At 36.7% G+C, this 24,313-nt stretch overlaps 1 protein-coding gene across 5 annotated transcripts in view; it reads right to left on the bottom strand.

Moving 5' to 3' along the window:
* LOC143242393 (heterogeneous nuclear ribonucleoprotein A1, A2/B1 homolog) overlaps window positions 1–24,160 on the bottom strand; it is a 56,201-nt gene extending 32,041 nt beyond the window's left edge. For all 5 annotated transcript variants that reach the window (XR_013022598.1, XR_013022596.1, XR_013022597.1 and 2 more), the window contains exons 1-3: window positions 24,007–24,160; window positions 18,989–19,252; window positions 12,347–12,557 (exon numbers count right to left, since the gene is read on the bottom strand). Coding sequence is in view for 2 of the 5 variants with exons in the window: in XM_076485756.1 (XP_076341871.1) it covers window positions 12,347–12,557; window positions 18,989–19,252; window positions 24,007–24,021 (490 nt within the window). In the remaining 3 variants the exon portion in view is untranslated. The remainder of the gene's footprint in view (window positions 1–12,346; window positions 12,558–18,988; window positions 19,253–24,006) is intronic.
* Window positions 24,161–24,313: the final 153 nt, after the last annotated feature.

Here is a 24,313-nt window from a genome sequence, read left to right as displayed (position 1 = left end):
TTTTATTACAACATCAATACTTGTTTCAGAATAGTTTTCTTTTTTTGTATGTTATGGTTGGTCGGTTGGGCTGGTGTTTTATGGTGCAAAGCATTTAGGCTATCTGCGCCAAACATCTGGCAAAAAGTTAAAATTAAAGTAAAATTATTAAAATTCATAAAAGGAAATTAACGTAAAACAAAGTTTAATTTTGAATTAAAAACATAAATAACATTAAATCAAATTTTTACATCTAGTCTACAGCAGTGAAAGAAAAATCACAGTAATACAAGTTGTAAAGGACTTTCTGTGACATAATTGTAATTATCATAACTTGCCAGGAAGACTAACAGGTAAGTTAAAAAACTACAGTTAGTTACCAGAAGTTGGCCTTTCCAGTCCTTGCTTCAAGTTATTTAATGTTATGGCCATTTTCAGGAACTAATACAAGTTTCAAAAGACTTGTAGCAAAATTTTAATAACAACTTGCCAGGATGATTAACAGGTAGTTCAAAGAGCAGCGTTAGTCACTTGAAGTTGGCCTTTCCAGTCCTTGTTTCAAGTTATTTGATGTTATGGCCATTTTCAGAAACTAATATAAGTTTTAAAAGACTTGTAGCAAAATTTTAATAACAACTTGCCAGGATGACTAACAGGTAGTTCAAAGAGCAGTTAGTGACTTTCCAGTCATGGTTTCAAATATTCTGACATTACAGCCATTCTCTAATTTCAAACTGAACTAGATGGACTTTGATTCTTAAAGGGAATCACATTAAAAGGTCTAATGTATAAATTAAAAAACTTAAATAGCATTAAAAAGATTAATGGCCTTTAAAAAAATAAAAACATTTCCAAGGTGGACAGTGTCACCAACAACACTGTCTAACATTATTGGTAAACCTTGGGACAAAACATGTTTAAAATGGTGCCATCATTGAGAGTCGAAGTGATGGCAAGACAGCAAAATGTGGCTTGTTGTGACTTGAGTGTTACACAGACAACTTATTGGTGCATCAGTACCAGATAAAATAAAATAAGTTTAAAAACTGTGACCAATGTGTAGTCCAGTTAGAACAACTTCCTTTTTCCGATCCTTAAAGAAGCACGATGGCCAAAATCCAACAGAGGGTTTTATTTGGAAAAACCAAACCTTGAATACAGGTATAAAGGTCAGCTTACAGTCAAAGATAAGCCCCAAGAACATTATCTCAGGGACCACAGGCAGTATAACTTCACTGATACAGAGTTCATGCAAACGATTTTAGAAAGAGAGAAGTTAAAACTGTTTGCTATGGACCTCTTCAGTAAATGATTGAGAGCAGTCTGTAACTGCCGCTCAATATAGTTCATGTTCGATGACCGACATGAGATGTGAAAGTTGTTGGCATGGAGCCCGTTTGCAATAGTAAGAGGGAGTCGTTCAGTGAAGACATTAATCTTTATACTGAAAAGTGTGACACTAAAACACAGCCCTGAGGGACTCCGAGTTCCTGTAGAAAAGAACGGGAAAGTGTCAAACCCACACGAACTTGGAATTGCCTGTCCATTAAAAATTTTTAAATAAAAATGGGCAAATGGCCACATAACCTGTATAAGTGGAGGTCTCACAAAATGCCCTACCTCCATGTTGTATTATAAGCCTTCTCAATGTCAAAGAATATTGATACAAGATGCTGTTATTTGAGAAAGGCTTCTCTGATTAATGTTTCAAGTCAAATCAGGTGGTCTATGGCAGAGTGCTGTAGTTAGAACCCACACTGGATAGGCAAAAGGAAGTTGTCTGATTTGAGGAACCAAACAAGACAAGCATTAACCATCCTTTCCAAGGTCTTACAGAGACAGCTCATCAAAGTAACTGGATGGCAGTTTGAAGGAATCTTGGGATCCTTCCCAGGCTTAGAGAAAGATAGAACAATAGCCTGGCACCAGGTATCAGGAAAAACATTCTCCTGCCAGATCCAGTTAAAAACAATCAGAAGAATAGCAAAAGAAGCAGGAGATACATGGCACAGTATTTCATAGTGTACATCATCAGGTCCAACCGATGTACTACCAGACTGATGAAGGGCCAGTTTGAGTTCCACCAGTGTAAAGGGATGATTATAGATAGAGACAATCAGCTTAAAAGGAACGAGGTGAACACTCTGCCCGAGTCTTGATGGCTAAGAAAGTGGAGGATGAAGCAGAAGTGCTAGATATCTGGCAAAAGCTTTCACCCAGAGTATCAGCAATGCTCCGGGGTATCAACTACTTCTTGGCCACCAGAGAGAAGGATTGAGAGGGGGACAGAATTATACTGCCAACTGACCTTTTGAATCTTGTCCCATATGACTTTGGAACTGGTGGTGGAAAATATGCTAGTTGTAAACCTAATCCAAAAGTCCTTCTGACTTTGACGTCTTATCCACTGAGCATATGCATGGGCCTGCTGGAGAATGATGTGGTGCGAGAGTGTGGGATACCCACACACATTTTTGAGCCTTCCATGCCATGTGGCAGGCAGGATTCCACCACGAATGAGAATATCGTGGGGAACGTGTCAAAGTTTTAGAAATACATTGAGCAGCTGCTTGTATAATACAGTCAGTTACTGTTGCCACACGGTTGTCTATTGATGGCTTACAGATGATGGCAGGGTCAAGTTATGCGAGAGCTGTGAAAGAGAGCCAGTTTGCTTGATCCAGCTTTCACCGGGGCACACAGGTTTGGTGGCATCGACCAAGGTCCGCCCTCTCTCAAAATTATAGGAAAATGATCCCTGCCTTGTGGGTTATTGTCAACCCTCTATGAAAAGTGGGAGAAGAGTGAAAAGGAGCAAAGTGAGAGATCAACAGCAGTAAAGGACTGACTAGGTGAGTGAAAATAAGTAGAAGAACCACTACTGCAAAGAGAAAGGTTGTGATCAGAGAGCATAGGCTCTACAGAGCAAACCCTCCCATGAATATCAGTGCTTCCCCAGAGGGGATGATGTCCATTAAAGTCCCCCAGGATTAAAAAGGGAGACAGCAACTGTTCAATGAGAGCAACAAGGTCTCATTGATTGTAGGTCTCTCCAGGTCACAGGTAGAGAGGTAGCTATTTCCTGTTTATTGGCACAAAGCTACTAGTCTATCTGTGCCAATACGATGGTATATGTAGTATACTATTAAGACCTGCCAGGAAGACTGAAGCATTAAGTTCAAACTTGCTGTCAGTCACCTGAAGTTGACCTTTCCAGTCCTGGGTTCAGGTCAAAATAAGATTAAAATGTGTAAAATAAATCATGCAAAAATAGTATATAGTCCAATAAAAACCTAAAATTAAGTTAAAAAGACCAATGGCTCTTAAAATGTAAAACACAGTGAGGTTGGCAGTATCACCTATGACATTGGCTAATATCAAGAGCAAACCTACCTTAAAAATATGTTTGAAATGACGTTGTTGTTCTTGGTTGTAATGACGGCATGGTAATAAAATATGTATGATTGTGACCTGAGTGCCACACAGACCACACACTGGTGTATCAGTACCAGATAAAAAGAAGTAGTTAGTTAAGAAACTCTGACCAATGTGTAGCCAAAACAACTTCCTCCCTTTGATCTTTACAGAAACAAAATGGCCAAAGGGCTAAAGAAGGTTTGATTTGAAAAAGCTTATTATTTTGTTGCTCACTCCAGGTCTTCTGCCAACTGGTGTACAGTCAGGTTTTCATAACTGGACCATGGTCCACGTATGGAACAGGTACGGTGGTGATAGAGCTAGAGCAGACAGACTTCCCATGAATACCAACATGTCCTGGTATCCATAAAACTGGACAGAGATAGATGTTAGAAAGAGATGAACCAGTTTGTTTTGGATATTGATAAGAAGAAGGTGGTAACTAACATGGAATGATTTCAGGGCCAACAGACAGCTGAGTGAATCAGTACAGATCATAAATTCCGTATATTGTATAGTTTCAATATGATTCAGGACAAGAGAAATGGCATGCAATTCGGCACTGAACACAGAAACTGTAGAGGGGATTCTGTGTGATACAACCAAACTGTAATAAACCATGGCAGAGCCTACAGAGTCACCTGATTTTGAACCATGGGAATGGCTAGATCGTTTGAAAGATGTTTAGCAAATAAAGAGTGATATTTCCAATCAGGAGTATCTGCCTTTGTCAGATGACTCAAAGATAGGTTACAGTTGGGGATAGTAAGTAGCCATGGTGGAAGAGGCCAAGTTGTTGATACTACTATGCTATTCAAAGATAAATCCAATTTTTCTGATTGTACCTGGATTTGAAGGCTAAACGGAACAATGGCAGATTTTCTATTATAAAAAAGTGTGGCCCATTGAGGATGGAAAACACAATCCCAAGTAGGATGCTGTAGTAAAGAGCAAAGTTTAGAAGCATACACAACAGACAATTGCAAACGGCAAATATACAGAGGGGGTCATGGGATTCCATGTACAAACTTTGGATTGGAGAAGTACAAAAGACCCCAGTGCAAAGCAAAAGCCCCTGATGGTGGATAGGATCTAATAGTTTCAGTGCTGAGATTCTGGCAAAACCATAAACCACAGACCCATAGTCAAGTTTGGATGGGATAAGGGCACAATAAATTTTAAGCAAAAAGTATTAATCTGCTCCCCAAGAGGTGGAAGAGAGGACATTGAGGACGTTCAGTGCTCTTACACATTTGACATGAAGTTGCTTGATACGTGAAGTAAAGTTAAATTTACAGTCAAATATAAGACCTAAGAACTTTGCCTCAGGGACGACAGGAAGTACATCGTCAATACAAAGTTCTGGATCTGGATGAATACCCCATTGGCAGCACAAATGTACACAAACAGTTTTAGAGAGAGAAAGTTGAAAACCATTTGCTGTGGTCCACAAAAGTATATGATTGATCGCAGTTTGTAGCTGCCACTTAATAAACCTCAAGTTTGATGACTGACATGAGATGTGAAAGTCATCAACAAAAAGATCATTTGCAACTGTAGGGGGCAGCTGTTCACTGATAGATAGCATTAATCTTTATACTGAAAAGTGTAACACTCAGAACACAGACCTGAGGGACTCCAAGTTCCTGTGGGGAAAAAAAAAGGAAAGTGTTCAGCCCACACAGACCTGGAATCGGCAGTTTATTAAAAAATGCTTAATAAAAAGTGGTAAATTGCTTATCCCTATGAGTGAAGGTCTTGTAAGATGCCATGTCTCCATGTTGTACCATAAGCTTTCTCTAAATAAAAAAATTGAAACAAGATATTGTTGCTTCAAAAAGGCTTTTCTGACTGATGTTTTAAGGCAAATTAAGGTGGTGTATTGTCTTCAGAACCCACACTGAATGGCTGAGAGAAGGTTGTCTGATTCCTTGAATTAATCATCCTCTCTAAGATCTTACTGAGACAACTCATCAAAACAATTGGACAGTAATTCGAAGGAATCTTTGGATCGATCCTTCCCAGGTTTAAGAATAGGGAGTACAATAGTCTGGCACCAAGCATCAGGAAAGACATTCTCATGCCATATCTGGTTACAAAGAGCCAGGAGGCAGCAGATAGGTGGCGTAGCATCTCATAATGTATATCATCTGGTCCAACTGATGCATTGCCAGACCAATGAAGTGCAAATTTGAGTTCCATTAGTGTAAGAAGGTGATTGTAGTCGTAAGGAAGATTAACCAAAAAGGAAAAAGGCAACTCGTGTTTTAACAGCTAAGATGGAAGGGCATGAGTTTGAAGAGCTAGATACATGAGAGAAACATTCACCAAAAGTATTATCAATGCTCCAAGCATCAGCAACTTCATGGCCATTGAATATTAAGATAGAGAGGGGGGGGGCAGAAGTATATTGTCCACTCACCTTCCAAATCTTGTCCCACATGACTTTTGAAGTGGTGGCTGAAGAAATGCTGGAGGTGTATTTAATCCAAGATTCCTTTTGACTTTGACATCTAACTCAACAAGCATGTGCATGGGCTTGCTGAAATGCAATGCAGTTTGAAAGCATGGGGTATCCACAAAATTTATCTCAAGCATGCTTCTGAGCTTTTCCGTTACAGAACAAGCAGATTTCCACCATGATGAGGGGAATGCTATGGGAAAAATGTCGAGGTTTTGGGGATGCACTGAGCAGCTGCTTGAACAATACAGTTAGTTACTGCTGCTAAGCAATCATCTATCAATGATAACCATAACATGGCAGGATCAAGTTCTGAGAGAGCAGTGAAAGAGGGCCAGTTGGCCTGGTCCAACTTCCACTGAGGCACACGGGTCGAGTGTGGCACCAACCATGGCCAATGTCTCTTAATATGATAGGAAAATGATCACTACCCTGTGGATTGATGTCAACCTCAAAAGAAAAGCAAGTGAAAAGCAAAGGGGAGCAGATAGAAAGATCTATAGCAGTAAATAACTAACTGGGTGCATGAAAATAAGTGTAAGAGCCAGTACTGAAAAGAGACAGGTTATGATTCAAGAGCATATGCTCTATAACACGACCCCTTACATCAGTACTAGGACTGAGTGGGTACATGCTGATCAACCAGCAGTGCTACTCCCCCATGTCTTTGTCCTACACACGACCTATCATTTCAATATAAGGAGTATTGTCGAATTGTGACTGTGTTTGTAGGTTTTAAAATTGTTTCCTGTAAAGAAAGTCATTTGGGATGATAAAGGTCAATCGAATCCTTGATGTCATTCACTTTTGATTGAAAACCTTGACAGTTCCATTGGATTAGCATGGCCATTTTTATTTATTTTGGAGGAGAATATGGCAAAGAAACCTTCTGCTTGCAACTGCATTTTTTCTTTACTGGATGTGGGTCAGTCACCCTCTATTGATCCTGCTCTGGATCGTGTAGGCAGATCAGTGTTTGTAGGCATACGTTCCAGTGATTGAGGGCATGAACGTATGGTTTAATTTTTGGGGTGTCAAGAGAAGAAGACCCAAAAGAAACACCTGGTCTTGAACTAGGTGAAATTGGGCTATAACTGGAAGATGTGGTAGGGCCAGAGATAGAAGTAGATACTGATTCATTAACTTTTTTATTTTGGAAGGTACTAGATTAAGGTGCACTGTTAAGAATTGTGTAGGAGGCACAGAAAGGTCTGTCTGGATTCCTACTGTAGTTGTGGAATGGATTAAAGCAGCATAAGTCTGAGATGGAATTGGGAATAGTAATTTCTGATCCTCTGTAATATTGTGAATTGTCTTTAGAAGTTATACTTCTTTTTCTTCTAACCATTTAGGGCAAGAAGTTCAATTCGAAGGATGTGGACCACAATGCACTTCTAGGTGGCACTCAAAAGCATCATGGTCTTTACCAGCACAATGAGCACATGCCAAGGACCCACAGCAAGATGTTTTTGAATGACCAAATTATTGACAATGGAAACATCTAACAGGGTTAGGAATATACAGTCGTACCTTACAATTCAGATACCCTGCCTTGATTGTGGTAGGAGAACGTGATGTTGTAAATGTTAATATTAAAACATTTGTCGGCTCCATAATCACGTCTTTACGAGTAAAAATTCGGCACACAGCTGTAACACCTTGGCTGGCTAAACCTGCGAGTATCTCTGACTTAAGAACTCCTCTGAAAGAATTCAAAGTAGAATGAGGAGTAACCTCAATGGGTATATCCCCAATAGCCTTTGATTTCGAGGAGTTTTGAATGTTGTGATGAAGATGTTTCCATTAAAATGTCCCCAGACCGTAACTTTTTTACCGTTTTAGGAGAGCCAGCAAGCCCTTCCAAACCCTTCTGAATAAAAAATGGAGACATCTGACCTAAAGGTTTTTTCAGTTAAAGAATGTATAATTAAAAATTGTGAGACAGATTCAAGTTGCAAGTTTGATTGTACAGAGTCATCAACATGTGATCATTTGCCAGTGGTCAGATTTTTCTCTATGCTTTCATGCTTGTATATTGTTTTTTTAGTATCTATAAGAAAAAAAGGATATTTTGGTGCCCACTGACCCCACCCACCATGGAGCCCTATGAGGAGATGCACTACAGTGCTATATAAGGTCACTTCAGCAATGCCAGGGTTTTGTGAGCACTATACCCATACACCAGTATTAGACATAATGTCCCCAACACCCATTGAGGGCGTCCTACGCTGGCACTCAGTTGACCCTGGCCCAAATGGACTAGCTGACTGATCTTGGGGGGCCCATCCCAAGCTCATCCGTCTACAGAAATTCAAGGCCAAAGTGGTGTGTTGGAGTTGGACCCCTCAACCTCCAGAATCCTCTCCTCCCCTTCACTGATCATCTTGCATGGCAAACATGCAGGTGGATGTTTAGATCCCAGAGGAGGTAAACTGAAAGTACAGAACCTTCTCTGGGAGATCTCATCACTACGCACAGGAATCCACATCGAGGGGGAGGTAGAGAGTACAAACAGTGATGGATTGAACCAGGGAAACACAGATGGCTACAGTCTCCAAGGGTGTGTTGAGTGGCAAAGACAGGGTGGACACATGCAGAACAACCAACAATGCCATCCCTCCATGCACTCATCCATCACACAGCCTGTCATTTCTGTACAAAGAAAACTGCTGAAAGGTGATTGAATTGGCAGGTTTCAGAAATGTTTCCAGGAAGGAAAGACATACAGGATGGTAGGAAGCAATCAATGTTTTGATGTCATCCAGATTAGAACTAACACTCAACAGTTCCATTGTATCAAGGTGGCCATTTTTATTTTCGTGTAGGTGAATTGGGTAGAGAACCCTTCTGTTTACGACACGTCTTTTTTTCTTTAGTGTCTTCATTCAAGGGAGGTCTATTGACCATCATAGATCCTGCCCTGGTTCAATTGGACAGGTCTTTGCTGTTGGACGACAATTCCAGCAACTGAGGAAATGAACAAATGATCATTTTACATCTTGGGGTGGGAGAAGATGTACCTGAGAAAATGCCTATGCCTGAAACCAAAGGAAGTGGATATTGGGATTTGTTGGAATGTATGTAAAAGACAGAGATGGGTGTTAAAGTTGATTTACCTACTTTTTATAACCACAGAGGTCAAAAGACTTTTCATTTGCTTTGAGAACGATTCTTTTGGAGGCACAAAGTGATCCGTCTGCACTCCCACTGCAGTAGTGGAATGAAGTGCAGCAGCATATGTCCAAGATGAAGTGGTGGACAGCAACGTTCAAGCCTCAGGGTAAGTATTGTTGTGAATCATTTTCAAATGCTGCATCTCATTTTCTTCCAACCATATACAGAAAGAATGAAAGTAGGATGGGTGAGAGCCATTGCAGTTGATGCAATGAGGGTCTATTTCACACTCATAGACATCATGGTCCTTGCCACCACAACAAGCACATTTTAAAGAACCACAACATGATGTCTTCAAGTAACTGAACCATTGGCACTGGAAACAACCAAGAGAGTTTGGAATGTAAGGCCATGCCTTGCAATTAAGACAGCCTGGCAGGCAGACATAGTGATGTAAATGTCAGAATGAAAACGTTGGTTGGCATCATAATTCCATCTTTGCAAGTGGAGATACACCTCACTGCAGAAACTCCATGGGTGGAGAAACCAGCAAGAGTCCCTGACTTGGGGATGTTCTTCAAATCCTTCTCAACAATAATTCTTCGTGACGAATTCAATGCAGCATGAGGTTTAACCTCAACAGGTATATTCCAAATCACATTTGAATGCAAGGAGTTCATTGTGTTCAGATGTGGATGTTTCCACCAATATGTCACCAAAGCAAAGCTTCCTTACTGACTTTGGAGAACCAGCAAGTTCCTTTAGTCCTTTCTGAATGAAAAAAGGGAGACACCCATCCTAAAGGTTTGTCTGAAAGAGAATGTAGCATAAGAAAATGAGGTGCAGGTGTTACAGATGTTGAAGATTGCTGGTCAGAATCTTCAAGATGTGGTCATTTTCCTATGGACTGTTTTTTCATCTATCTTATTTAAATTTTTATTTTAATGATTCAAAATAAAAAAGAATATTTTGGTGCCCACTGACTCCACCTACCATGGAGCCCCATGAGAAATGCACTACAATGACAAACAAAAACACTGCAGCAATGCTAGGGTTTTGTGAGCACTATACCACAACACCAGCATTAGATATAATGTTCACAACACCTGTTGAGAAGATCCAACAATGGTACTTGGTTGACCATAGCCCAAGTAGACCAGCCAAATAACCCAAGGGGAGCTGCCCCAGGCTGCCCATCTATAGGTATTCAAGGGCAATGTGATGTGTTAGGGTCAGCTCCTCAACCACCAGGATCCTCTCCTTCCCTTCGTGGGTCACCACGCACAGCAAACACGTGGGTGGATGTTTAGATCTCAGAGGACATAAACTGAAAGAACAAAACCATACCTGGGAGGTCCCCTCACCACATACAGGAATCCACACCAAAAGGTCTTTCAAGTCCTGACTGTTCTTGAAATTTCTAGAAGATTCTTGAGAGTAAGAATCAACAATATTTGTTTTACAAAAATGATGGCTCTTTTCAAACATTGCAGAAACTTCAAAAACTCACATAATTCATATAGAAGCCAAGAGACAGTAATAGAAAACGAATATTACTGGTCAGCTACAGTCAGTGTACTACAGGATTTGGAACCTTTAATTGTGATTAATGCCTATTAATCAGAAAACCACAAAATTGGACCAAGAATATTTGTAAACATTACAAAGCATTTAACTTGTGAATTGACTTCAGACATTAGTATTTCTCTGAGGGCATTAGAAACCATTGCCAGTGAAAGTTACAGGTGCTTCAAGCTTAGTCAACTATAAAAAAAAGGTGTACATGTGTATCAACAAAGAATTAATTTGCTCTCCATAAATGTCAATAAAATATTCAGTTCCAGACCAGATATAAGACTCAGTATTGTTTGACATTAAATATCTTCATTGGCAAAAACTTGTAAGGGTGTGAAGCTAGCCAAGCAAAGACAGTGTCAGCTTGAGTGAGTTATATATCATTTGAGAAATTATTTGCTGATCATGGACTTGGATCATCAAAAAATATTCAGTTCTAGACCAAATATATTATTCAGTATTATGTGTAAGTTTGTAAACTTCTTGTATGTAAACCATCATTTGTAAGAACTACTAGTTATAACCATTACTAAAAATTGTTTCTTTTTGTTTGTATATTAAAATATATTTGTGTTAAAAAAAATTGTGTGTATCAATCTTGGCAAATATTATATATATGTTAACACTCCTACGAAAAGTGAGACCTAATAGGCCCCAGAGCAACTTGAAAGGTTATTAATATTAGGCTAATAATTTTGTATTTAAATGAAATTGCCATTTAAATCCATTAATGAATGGATTAACGAGATTCCCACTGTCCCTATCTACTATCTAGCGAAACCACAGCCAGGGTAACGGGCTTGGAGAAATCAGGACTAGAAACGTCTTTTCGTAAGAGAGTTAACATTTAATTAACTCTTAAATTAAAATTTAAGGCTATTTCAAATCTTAATACCCAGTATATGTAACATAATAAATTACAACACATAACATGACCCCAAAAAAAACTGAATGTTTGATTATTACTGCCCTCTATTGTGCACATTTTTCATGTTCACCACTAGCTTTTTCTATATCCATATGTAAATGGGTATGCAGCAGCTCTCACTGACAAAACCATGAAACAACCTGTAGTGCAACCAGCACCCTCTCAACTTTTGCATTCATTAACTGATTCTACATTGGTCAAGAGATCTACACCATAAAACTTTGTACAATGGACAGCAACTGCCTGTTGTGGAGACACAAGTGTAGAGGACAATGTTTCAAAAGTCTTCTTCCTTTCGTCTTCAGGTCAGTGTGTGTGTAGGTGTTGTCGGTCTTTTAGTGTCCTGGTGGATTGTGGAGAGCGTATTATGATTGGTTCGATTATCAGTGTTTCTGATTAGAGGAGAGATTTCCTGTAGATTCAACCAATGGAAGCCACAGATTACTCACCTCTAATCCGGAATCTCTGTTTAGTGAAGGTTTAATAGTGTTAATATAAAATGATTCTTTGATTTTTCTTGTCTTCTCCCAGAAGACTATCAAAACATCATCCTCTATAATTGTGTCTCCACAACAGGCAGTTGCCGTCCATTCTACAAAGTTTCATCATGAATACTGTCCCTAAACAATTTATCAAAGAAGATCTACACCACATATCATGAGAAATAAAAAGGCTGGGTGAGAAGTGTGAAAGGTTCTAAGTATCTCTTAGAAATATATTTATACTTAAGACAATGTTAACTTCAAATCCAATATCTCACCTCTTAGAAGGTAGCTAGAATCCCAACCAGAAGATAAAACCTGAAACTACTACCACAATTACAATCCCTAATATTTTTATCAGTGTACAGACTAATTTACAATAATACTCACACACAACTTTGTCCACAGGATCATAGTCATCAAATTCAATAAAAGCAAATCCTCGTTTCTTTCCAGTCTCCTTCTCTGTTACAATACTCACACTGACAACATTCCCGTAAGAACAGAAATATTCTTGTAAATCACTTTCCTCTACATCATCCTTGAGACCACCAAGAAAAACTTTCTTTACTGTAGCTTGTGCTTCTGGTTTTCCTGCATCCTAGAGAGAAAGTATTGAAATATTTTAATAAAAATACATTCTAGCCAGTAACTGACTTACAAGCAAATCACATAATGCCATAACAAAATGGGTCTTTGGCTAATGTAGTTCAATTTATGTAAAACACAAGAAACAATTTATTTGATACAATTACTTTGTTTTCCTTTTCTTTCTTGGTGAGGTAATCAAAGTTTATACTGCAGAAGGAGAAAGGACATGAACAAAGGAATATTGCCAGGTATTAAAAAGGTGAGAACAATAACCATGAGAAACAAAGAGAACAAGAGAATATACTGGACAGAGAATCATAATCAAATGAGATTCAGAACAAAGATGTGAAATGAAAGGAACCAAAATCACAGAGAAAAAAACTTTGTTTTGGGTAAAGAAGAACAGCAATGGAATAGTACAGACTGAGGAGACATTACATAACTACATGGAGAAGATAGGGTAGATAAACACATGACAGCACATAACATGGAGAAGATAAGGTAGATAAACACATGATAGTACATAACTACATGGAGAAAATAGGGTAGATAAACACATGACAGCACATAACAACATGAAGAGGATAGGATAGACAAACACATGACAGCACATAACAACATGAAGAGGATAGGCTAGATAAACACAAAACAGTACATAACTACATGTAGAAGACGAGACAGATAAACACAAAACAGTACATAACTACATGGAGAAGACAAGACAGCTAAACACATGATAGTACATAACTACAAGGAGAAGACAAGATAGATAAACACAAAACAGTACATAACTACATAGATATATAAACACATGACAGTACATAACTACATGTAGAAGACAAGATAGTTAAACACATGACAGTACATAACTACATGGAGAAGACAAGATAGATAAACACAAAACAGTACATAACTACATGGAAAAGGCACAATATATAAACACATGACAGTACATAACTACATGGAGAAGACAAGATAGATAAACACATGACAGTACATAACTACATGGAGAAGACATGACAGATAAACACATGACAGTACATAACTACATGGAGAAGACAAGATAGATAAACACATGACAGTACATAACTACATGGAGAAGACAAGATAGATAAACACAAAACAGTACATAACTACATGGAAAAGGCACAAGATAGATAAACACATGACAGTACATAACTACATGGAGAAGACAAGATAGCTAAACACATGACAGTACATAACTACAAGGAGAAGACATGACAGATAAACACATGACAGTACATAACTACATGGAGAAGACAAGATAGCTAAACACATGACAGTACATAACTACATGGAGAAGACAAGATAGATAAACACAAAACAGTACATAACTACATGGAGAAGACAAGATAGATAAACACATGACAGTACATAACAACATGAAGAAGACAAGATAGTTAAACACATGACAGTACATAACTACAAGGAGAAGACAAGATAGATAAACACAAAACAGTACATAACTACATGGAGAAGACAAGATAGATAAACACAAAATAGTACATAACTACATAGAGAAGACAAGATAGATAAACACAAAACAGTACATAACATGGAGAAGACAAAATAGCTGAACACATGACAGTGCATAACAACATAGAGAGGATAGGGTGGGTAAACACATGACAGTACATAACTACATGGAAAAGAGAAGACAGATAAACACATGACAGTACATAACAACATGGAGAGGATAAGGTAGATAAACATATGACAGTGAATAACAACATGGAGAGGACAGGGTAGATAAACACAAGACAGTACATAACAACATGAAGAGGAGAGGACAGATAAACACAAAGCAGTACATAACAACATAGAGAGAATAGGGTTGATAAACATATGACAGTGCATAACAACATGGAGAGGACAGGGTAGATAAACACAAGACAGTACATATCATGGATAGGGTAAATAAACACGACAGTATATAATGGATAAGATAGGATAGATAAACACAAAACAGTAGATAACAACATGGAGAGGACAGTGTAGATAAACACAAAACAGTACATAACAACATGGATAAGATAGGATAGATAAACACAAAACAGTACATAACAACATGGAGAGGACAGTGTAGATAAACACAAAACAGTACAGAGAGAAACAAAAGGTGAGTCATAAAGCTACTCAATATCCATAGTGGATGAGACCAATGGCCCAAGATCGAACAGCTGAATCAGGAATTATGAGGAATGGTAAGTTGAGAAGAGTAAATCTCTGATGCAACAACCAGTGACAAAAGATGTCCCACAGGTAGTGATACACCTTTATTGAGGAGGGGCAAAAAGAACAAACCAAAAAGGAAGTTATATGCCATAAGATTTCAGATCACTTCAACAAGAACCTGATAAATACCAGATAAGAAGAAAGAGGGTGGGAAGGTCGAGATGAAATACAAGGTTGAAGTGGAAGAAAAGGGGTAGAAATACACACTAGAAATAGTCTAGGAAACCAGGGCTGCCCTGAGCAGTAAGAAGTAATAAAAAAACCAACATAGAGGATGAGAAGAAATATAAAGTTCTTGGTTAATCCAATCCTGGCTGAAACTGTTGTTAAGCAGGACTAATGGATGAAAAACTCAAGATTAAAGATGTAAATTGGCTTTAAAAGAAAGGTAGCAAATGCATCTAGGTAAGTCATATCTTGCAACAGGTATAGCCACCAGAAAGCATGAGGATCGAGGGACTGCATTCTGAAATGTCAAGAGACATATCCAAAGTTTGTGAGGCAAAAAAATAGATTCCAAGTGAGACCACAAAGGCAACAGGTGTCTCCTTGATGGTTGACATAAGATACTACTGTATAACTGTCAGAATGGATCACAACAATTCAATTCCTGACTAGAAGATGCAAGTCCAAATGAGAAGGAGAAATTGGTACACCCTACAATGTGTGAGCCTTGTTCAATCACCAACACAAGGAAGGAAAAAAGAAAATGGGAGAATCCAAAGGCCCCCTAGCAGGATTCCATTGAAGAGACTGCATATGTTCTCAACACAAGGGGATAAGTGTCTCCATTGAAACCCAAATTCCCTAAATAGATAGATATCCTGAGCAGAATGAGCATGATGAATTCAAAGCTGCATCAAATGGTGTTTTGGAGTAGAAGGATGGGCCTGATGGAGGTGGGAGCTGAAAAAAACCCGTAAGTGGTCAACAGAATGGATAGAGAACAGGGACTTTTCCAAATTGATAATCCAACCATTCCAGCACCTTCTGACAGAATAAGATGAGTGTGATACCAAGACTCCATTTCAGAATGAGCTAAAAAAATCCAACTGATCATGTGATGTAAATACAATCCTAAATGTGCATAACTTAGGCAAGAGCCTTGACCACCCAACAAAAGAAATACAAAGCCAAAGCAAACTCAAAAAGCAAGGCACAACCTCTTGAAGGACAGACCAAAGATAATATCTGCACCAATGAGGAATATGAAAATGTAGATAGACATATGAGATGTCAACTTTAGTCATCCACAATCCAAAGAGAAAAAACTAACTTTAGTGAGGAGAAGAACTCCATTGTAAAATGGGAAAAAAATCAAGAAATTGACTGAGATGGGACAGATTGATCGTAGGACACCAGTCCCTGGTCATTTTGGGTACCACAAACTGCTTGGAATAAAAGCCTGTGAAAGGATGGTTAACAGACATGATAACTCTCTGTGATAGAAGAGACAGTACTGCCACTAATAGACATCAACTAGTAATGGGATTTTGAGGTAAAAGAAAGGACATGGGTACAGGAGATAATGGGAGTGGGGAAAAGAATTGGACAACAAGTCCATACAACAAGATATGAAGAACCCAAGAAACAGTAGCAAATTCCTGCCATATGTGAACAAAATTGGTCAAGAATACTTCTTGGTACTTCTGGCAACAAGGAGACCTGCATCTTTAATAATAACAAACAGTGAAACCCCTAAAGGCAGGTGGGGAGTCAGATATGAAACAAGAACATGGAACAGAAAGAGTTCAATTTGAGACAAATGAGCTACCAAAGACAAAAGAGTCAACTGTTGCCTTACCAATTCCTCACATGATAATAAACATCAGGAGTATTCCCAAAAATGAACCACTGGACAAAAGGCAAGTCAAGGGTAAAGGAACCTGGAACAAGACAGCATCCTTTGTCCCAGGAGGAAAAAAACTATATGTGCAGAAAGAGAGACAAGGAGAACAACAGCATCAATTTAAGATGTAATGAGGGAGAAGGTATTCCTCAAAAATCACTCAGGAGATTGGTGAAGTGTTTAAGAAAGGAGATTTATGGTGGATGAAGAGTCGTAAGGGTAAGACTAAGAAAACTTTGTGTACGATAAATCGACATGGCAGTCAGGGTCACTTGTTGGCTTTACCAGCTTCTTTAAGGCCAGCCCAGTTCTGTGGCAAATTGTCATAAAACTTTCATAGGTTTTCTAAAAAGGTTTGGATACTATCAATGTAAGGGATGTCATTCACAGTCTTCTTAATTGCAAGTTCCAATCTGTGACTAAAACAGTGGATCCCTATCAAATAAGGTTCTTGCACCTTCAATCTGTTGACAAGTCCTTTATTTGTGCCAAAATTGACAGCTGCCCCATCAGCTGTCAGGCATACAATTGATTCAAACCAGTCGGTAAACTTGCCATATATGGACAATGCTGCAAGTACAAATAATTAGTACCCAATATTAGTTACTTTCTGTAAAAAAAAAAAAAAAGTACTTTGGAAAATTCAATTACTCAATTATCTATTACGCTAGTTGTGTTAGGTTAAGCTCCAATTCTGTCAGTGGTAAATACATGGTTCTTCTTGGTTTAAATCAATTGAAAAATGCTTGAGTTTTCACTGATGTATATTAACAATGGAATGACTATGTAAACCTGAATTAAAACACAAATATACATGAAATATTGTCCATTTTAATTTTACTTAATTCAGAATAAATCCAGAAAATTCTCATCCCAGGTAATTAAGAAACCTTTACCTGAACTAAGTTCCTGTAGCAAGTGTTCAGAATCAGCCTTCTCAACAAACTGCAGACACAGGAAGTGGGTTACTGGTTAACAGTCACTGTACAAGTATCTTAGACAGACTATCTCCTGCTCAATGTTGGCAGTGTCTGTTGAGCCATCAGTCATAATGCCAAAGAATAATAAGATGTGCAGACAAGATCTAACATTAATTCTATTTGTTTCTGCAATATACCACATAAAGATAACTGCTTGTTTGTCATTGGCATAATGTTCTGTTAAGTTTATACCAAAGTTGTGCTCCTGCAGCAACAGAAGCTGTTGAAAATTGCTGAATGGTTTGGCATTCAAAGCCATATAAAGGGCAGTCCTGAACAGCACAAGCAAATGATCCTTCTCAGTCTGGTAAGTTTGCTCAATTCTTTCATCATGGGAGTTAAATCAGGTGTTTCTTTTGCTGTCTTAGCTTGACAACTTAGACTGTGGGCACGACTGTTTTCATGCTCCTCAACAGTACTTGTTCTCAGGTTGGAAGATCCTGTTATGAAGGTGTTCTTCTGCCTTCCACTACTTTGGTCATATTCCTGACAAATTGAGCAAAACATCAGTCTGATAGCGTTATTATATTCCAGCCATGGTCGGCCTCTATTCCATTCATCCTGGAAATGAGTAGGCTTAGTGCCAGTACTAGCAGTAACAGTTTTTGCTTTAACACTTGGGCTTGGGTCAACAAATTTGGGTTTTTTCACTCGGGGTTCCATAGTATTGTCTTCTGATCCATTAGTCTTACTCGTGAAACCAAACTGAAATAAATCGTGAGACTTTCTCATTTTTTTACTATCAGACGCCATGGTCAGATCATTGTGAATGTTTGGCAGTCACGTGACTTTCAAACGGCATAGATAAGGTGACCTCAAAAGTGCATTTTGTGAGCATTCATGACTGTTTTTTAAAATTTGCTTTTTTTTGTCTTAAATTAAATCTTAAATTTTGCAAGTTATTTTCCATTCATTATAGAATATACTTTTAAGCAAAATCATTGGGCTGTGCATACACAGCTTTTGCCTCACTTATTTTTGAGGGTACGATGTATTTGTGTCCAATATCTTAGGAATATGACCACCGGTCACAATGTCCGGTAATAGATGGGAAAGTGCCAGTCAAACTTGATTTTTTAACGGACATGTCCGGCTTTAAATAGAAAATTCCAAACCCTGCTTATAGCTAAAGATATTTCAAACATCAAAGATACTCAACTGATGAAGTATATACAATTCAATAAATATAACTAATAAGAGAAAAAAAAGTATGATTAATTAATTATGATTACTAGGTTAAATTTTAGTCTCATCTATGTAGGTAGCTTGTTTGGTCATAAGTAAACATTAATTACTTGATAAACACAATTACCATGAATTATTGAAATGTTACTGTAAGAAAAAGGTAAAATTCACCTCTCGAGGGACAGCTCTCTTTGGTTCCACCACTCTATCATCAACTTTATGGGGACGGGCAGCCTGTGCATCATCAACCATGTGTGCTTTTTTGTAAGTGATAAAGCCAAACCCACGGGATTTCTTTGTGTTTGGATCTCTCATGACCACACAGTCAACAATTTCGACCCACTGCTCAAAATGTTCTTTCAATGATTCATCTGTTGTCCTGTAATCTAGCCCTCCAATGAAAAGCTTCCGGAACACTTCGGGCTCACTGTCAACCTGAAAAAATAATCCATTTTTTAAAATAATTATTCATTTGCTCAGGACAAACTGAAATAAAAAAATGTATATGTTTTCTTATAGCAAAGCCACATCAGGTTATTTGCTGTGTCCACCAAGGAAAATTGAACCCAATTTTAGCATTGTAAGTCCATAGACTGTACCAGTGGGGGACAAAAACAAACGTGCGTTATGAAGTTCAGAGGCACTCTGACATTTTCTCCTAAATTCTATCTGATTTTTAGATAGTATAACGTAACTTCTATGTACAAAAGATGCTCAACTGTTTTTGCAAAAGAACTTAGCTATTTTGAGATCACTGTTTTATCCAGCTTTAAAAAAATACTAGTTAAGCCAAACCAATATACATTAGTAAATGTAAAATATCAAAACTCTTGAGTTCCTTTATTTATCCTCACTTATTTCTAACTTTTGCAATCTTTGGTTCCTCCAAAGCTTAAATTTGCAGATGCTAGCTTTTGTTCCAATTATCAGTGTTTCCATTTTCAAGGTCCTCATTTAGCAGAAGGTTATAGTGACATTTTTACTATACTAAACTGTCTTCCAGTTGTATTGGTAAGGAACAAATATATATGTCTATTCACATAACAGTGTTATTGTGTTAATAAGTTTTATTGTTAGCTGCTGTAGTTTCTTATTTTCACGATAATGGTGTAACATGTAACTTTTTAAAGTCTAACAATTATGCAGTTAGCTAATTCTATTAATTTTCTAATTCTATAGATGGGTAATTATGTACCTTTTGATGTCAGAGAGAGTGATTTTACAAAAATTAAAACCATCTAATATTTCTGGTGATGTTTTTAACTTGGGTATTTTTCATTTTAAAAGAATACAACAAGTGTTTGTGAAAAGCCAAAGGTTTAGTTTTGTAACAGTGACCAGGGAGGTCTCTCATGGAAATATGTTTCCACCTTTTATCACTGATTAACCAGAATGTTAACAAAATAATCTTGATAATAAAGAGCACATTAGTTATGAATTTCTTGAGATAAAGTTGTGAAGTTTAGGAAAGTAATAAGGTTCCTAGATCATGCATTTCCTCAATAATTTAAAAGAACTTAAGAACTGGATACATGAACCACTAAACAGTATTTTAAGAATTGGATACGTGAACCACTAAACAGTATTTTAAGAATTGGATACGTGAACCACTAAACAGTATTTTAAGAACTGGATATGTGAACCACTAAACAGTATTTTAAGAACTGGATACATGAACCACTAAACAGTATTTTAAGAACTGGATATGTGAAACACTAAACAGTATTTTAAGAACTGGATATGTGAAACACTAAACAGTATTTTGAGATCTGGATATGTGAAACACTAAACAGTATTTTAAGAACTGGATGTGTGAACCACTAAACAGTATTTTGAGATCTGGATATGTGAACCACTAAACAGTATTTTAAGAACTGGATACATGAACCACTAAACAGTATTTTAAGAGCTGGATATGTGAAACACTAAACAGTATTTTAAGAACTGGATATGTGAAACACTAAACAGTATTTTAAGAACTGGATGTGTGAACCACTAAACAGTATTTTGAGATCTGGATATGTGAACCACTAAACAGTATTTTAAGAACTGGATATGTGAACCACTAAACAGTATTTTGAGATCTGGATATGTAAAACACTAAACAGTATTTTAAGAACTGGATGTGTGAACCACTAAACAGTATTTTGAGATCTGGATATGTGAACCACTAAACAGTATTTTAAGAACTGGATATGTGAACCACTAAACAGTATTTTGAGAACTGAATATGTGAACCACTAAACAGTATTTTGAGATCTGGATATGTGAACCACTAAACAGTATTTTAAGAACTGGATATGTGAAACACTAAACAGTATTTTAAGAGCTGCATAAGTAAACCACTAAACAGTATTTTAAGAACTGGATATGTGAACCACTAAACAGTATTTTAAGAACTGGATATGTGAACCACTAAACAGTATTTTAAGAACTGGATATGTGAAGCACTAAACAGTATTTTCAGAACTGGATATGTGAAACACTAAACAGTATTTTTAGCAAGTCCTTGAATAGTGGGCTGGTTCCAGGATAGTTAAAGTTGATTAATATTACTAATTTTAAGGTAGGGGTGACAAAAATTGTTCATGTAATTACAGACTTATTAGTGTAAAATCATAGGTGTAAAAAAGTTTTGGAAAGTTTGATAAAAGATTCTGTGAAAATTGATTTGACTAAACCTAAAATTGGTTAAGGATAGTGAAAATGGTTTCACTTAGGGAAAATCTAGGTTAATATTTTCACATTATTTGAATAGATTACTGCTCATGTTGGTAAAGATAAATGTGGGGATTTGGTGCATACAGAGGGTTAGAGGACATTTGATAAGCTACCACCCATAAAACATTCTGTATAGGTGTAGGGAACAAATATGGTTTATTAGATTGAAAAATGACTGGATGGAAAAAAGTGGAGAATTATTATAAATGGAGTTCAGTCAAATTATTATATTAACATCACAAGTGGGGTACCTCAGGGCTGTGTGTTAGCATCAGTGATGTCACATTTCCTGATAATATTAACATTATGAGTGTTGCTAGCTGTGTGATAGATACTGTTGACTTACAAAAGGATTTAGATCATTTGGGGAGTTTGGCAAACTAATGACAGATGGGTTTTATTTAAAATAAAGGCAAAATAATGCAAGTGGGTTATAAGTTATAAGTACAGTTTGAAAGGAATTAATCTAAAAAAGTGTTATGGAAAGAAAGGATGTTCGTGTAAAAGTTGATAAGTTATATAAACAGTATATTATTGATATTAGTAGGGAAATAAATTCCTTGTATTAAAGAAAATATTGAATATAAGTCCAAACAGATGATGATTTCTTTGTACAGGTAACTCACTAGGCCTCATTTTGAGTGCTGCAATCAGTCTCGGACTCTATCTTAACTATCAGTAAAGTTGTTGTACATGATTAGGTTAAGATCTCTAAAACCACTTTCTCTTGAGAAAAAGATGAATCGGAGGGGATCTTATCATAGTGTTTAGAATACTGAAGAGAATTACAAGTGTTGATGCTTCATACAGAACAGTGAGAATGATAGAACAAGGGGACAAAAATATACACTTGTTAAGCACAAAGCAACACAGTGTGTAATCTATGCTATGCCACAACCTGTCCTAAAATTTGATTTTTCTGATACAGTAGGAGCCATCTTTAGCTAAGACAGTTTTATTTTGTCAACAGGGTGACTGGCCTTTGAAAGGGATTGTCTTCAGAGTTAATTATAAATAGTGAATTTAAGGGAAGGTTTGATAATCATCTCAATGGTGAGTAGTTGTTCTAAAAACATTCAGAAATAGAAAAGTTAGCCCAGGTAGACCAAAAGGTCTTTTGATGTCCTTATATGTTATTTTATGAAAAATAACTGGTGACTTCTATTCTTCCAAATCTGATTTAGGTCATATAGTCCTATCATTCCTATGATTAAAAACATAGGCACTTTTACAGAATTTCCTCAGTAACATATCGAGTGTTAGAGATGCATCCATTTGTAATAGTTTAGTTGATAATTCAAGGATATTACAACTATAGAGTATAATGTTATTTAGAATATCTTCAATGTTATTATAGTTACACTTGTTTATTATTGTATGTATGGTGCTAATACACATGCAACTTGCCATAATTTAGTGATGTAAATTATTTATTTATTAATTTTTTGTTCAATAATTTTAGCAAATGATGGAATTATTATCCTTGAGTCACAGAAGACTTGAACAAAAACATAATGTTTACAACATGTAACATGTTTTTATCATAAAAAAAAATATTTTTTAATTGGGAAAATTCTGTACAAGTACCAAAACACAAAAAATGATGCGTTAAACAGATCTATTCCTCTTTATAACTTTAAATGTGTATCAATTTTCCTCATAAGTGCAGATTAGACGAGTCATGTCCATGTTTAGTAACACTACATTACACTGCTTATCCACAGTTAGTAATACATTCATAATTCAGAATAATAAGGCCTACTACATTTCATTTTGATAATTCTGTATTACTCATTATTCCACTATGTCATTTGACAATATGGACAAATAAATGCATGTGGCATTAAATATGTATAGTATGGGTAAAATGAATTGATACGTGTGTAACCTTCAATCTTATTCTCAGGTTTGAATAGTCTACACTACAGTAGTTTTACTGTTAGTGTCAGTTATTAAAATAGATGAAACAGATATTTATGTTTTTGAAAATCAGTATCTTAACTTATGCTTCTACCACAAGAAATGTTATCGCTGCCAGTAGGAAAAATATACGATTTTTAGTTGTATCTACACAACTATAACATTAAAAATGTACTTTAACTGTAAGTCAAATAAGGCTAACACTTCCCTCTATAGCTCTACAGTTAGGCCTCATTTAGATTAACTTAAGCCTTAAATTCAAGTTGTAAAGGATTCAAAGGAGGGCTACTTAAGTTAAAGTTTAACAAATCTTGGGACTGTCATATAAAGACATGTTGATATCCTCAAAATTATTTTATCTTGAGAAAAGAAGGGTTTGAACTTATAGTGTAAGTTACATTGCTTAGTATTCAGAATATATTGTAAAGCGTAAGGTTTGGAATTCGAAAAAAATATTTGTCTGTTTCGTATGTTTAATTTTGAAATCAACAAACTAAATAATTAATTCTATTAAATATAAATTAAAGAGAAAGCAATACAAAACTTACATCCGTAGCACCCATTTTAGATTTTGTATTATTTAATTATACCAATTTTGTAGAAACCAAACTTACAAAACTGCTTTCTAACAACAATTTTAACCTCAACATAACAACGGTGAGTGTGTAAGGGTTAAGGGTAGAGGCGGCGCGACCCATTGATTTCATAATTAAACAAATGAAACGTGAGTAAGGTATCATTTAATTTATAAGATATGTAATTAAATGCGATTGTATTATTATAACTTAAAAAATATGTCAGTTAATTTTTATACGTGTGATTTCAACAATTCCGACATTAACCGAGCTCTTCCGA

This window comes from Tachypleus tridentatus, unplaced genomic scaffold, assembly GCF_004210375.1.
Source record: "Tachypleus tridentatus isolate NWPU-2018 unplaced genomic scaffold, ASM421037v1 Hic_cluster_2, whole genome shotgun sequence".
NCBI classification, from domain to species: domain Eukaryota; kingdom Metazoa; phylum Arthropoda; class Merostomata; order Xiphosura; family Limulidae; genus Tachypleus; species Tachypleus tridentatus.
Note: the sequence above shows the minus strand (reverse complement) of the source record. Positions and strands in the feature narration are given on the sequence as shown.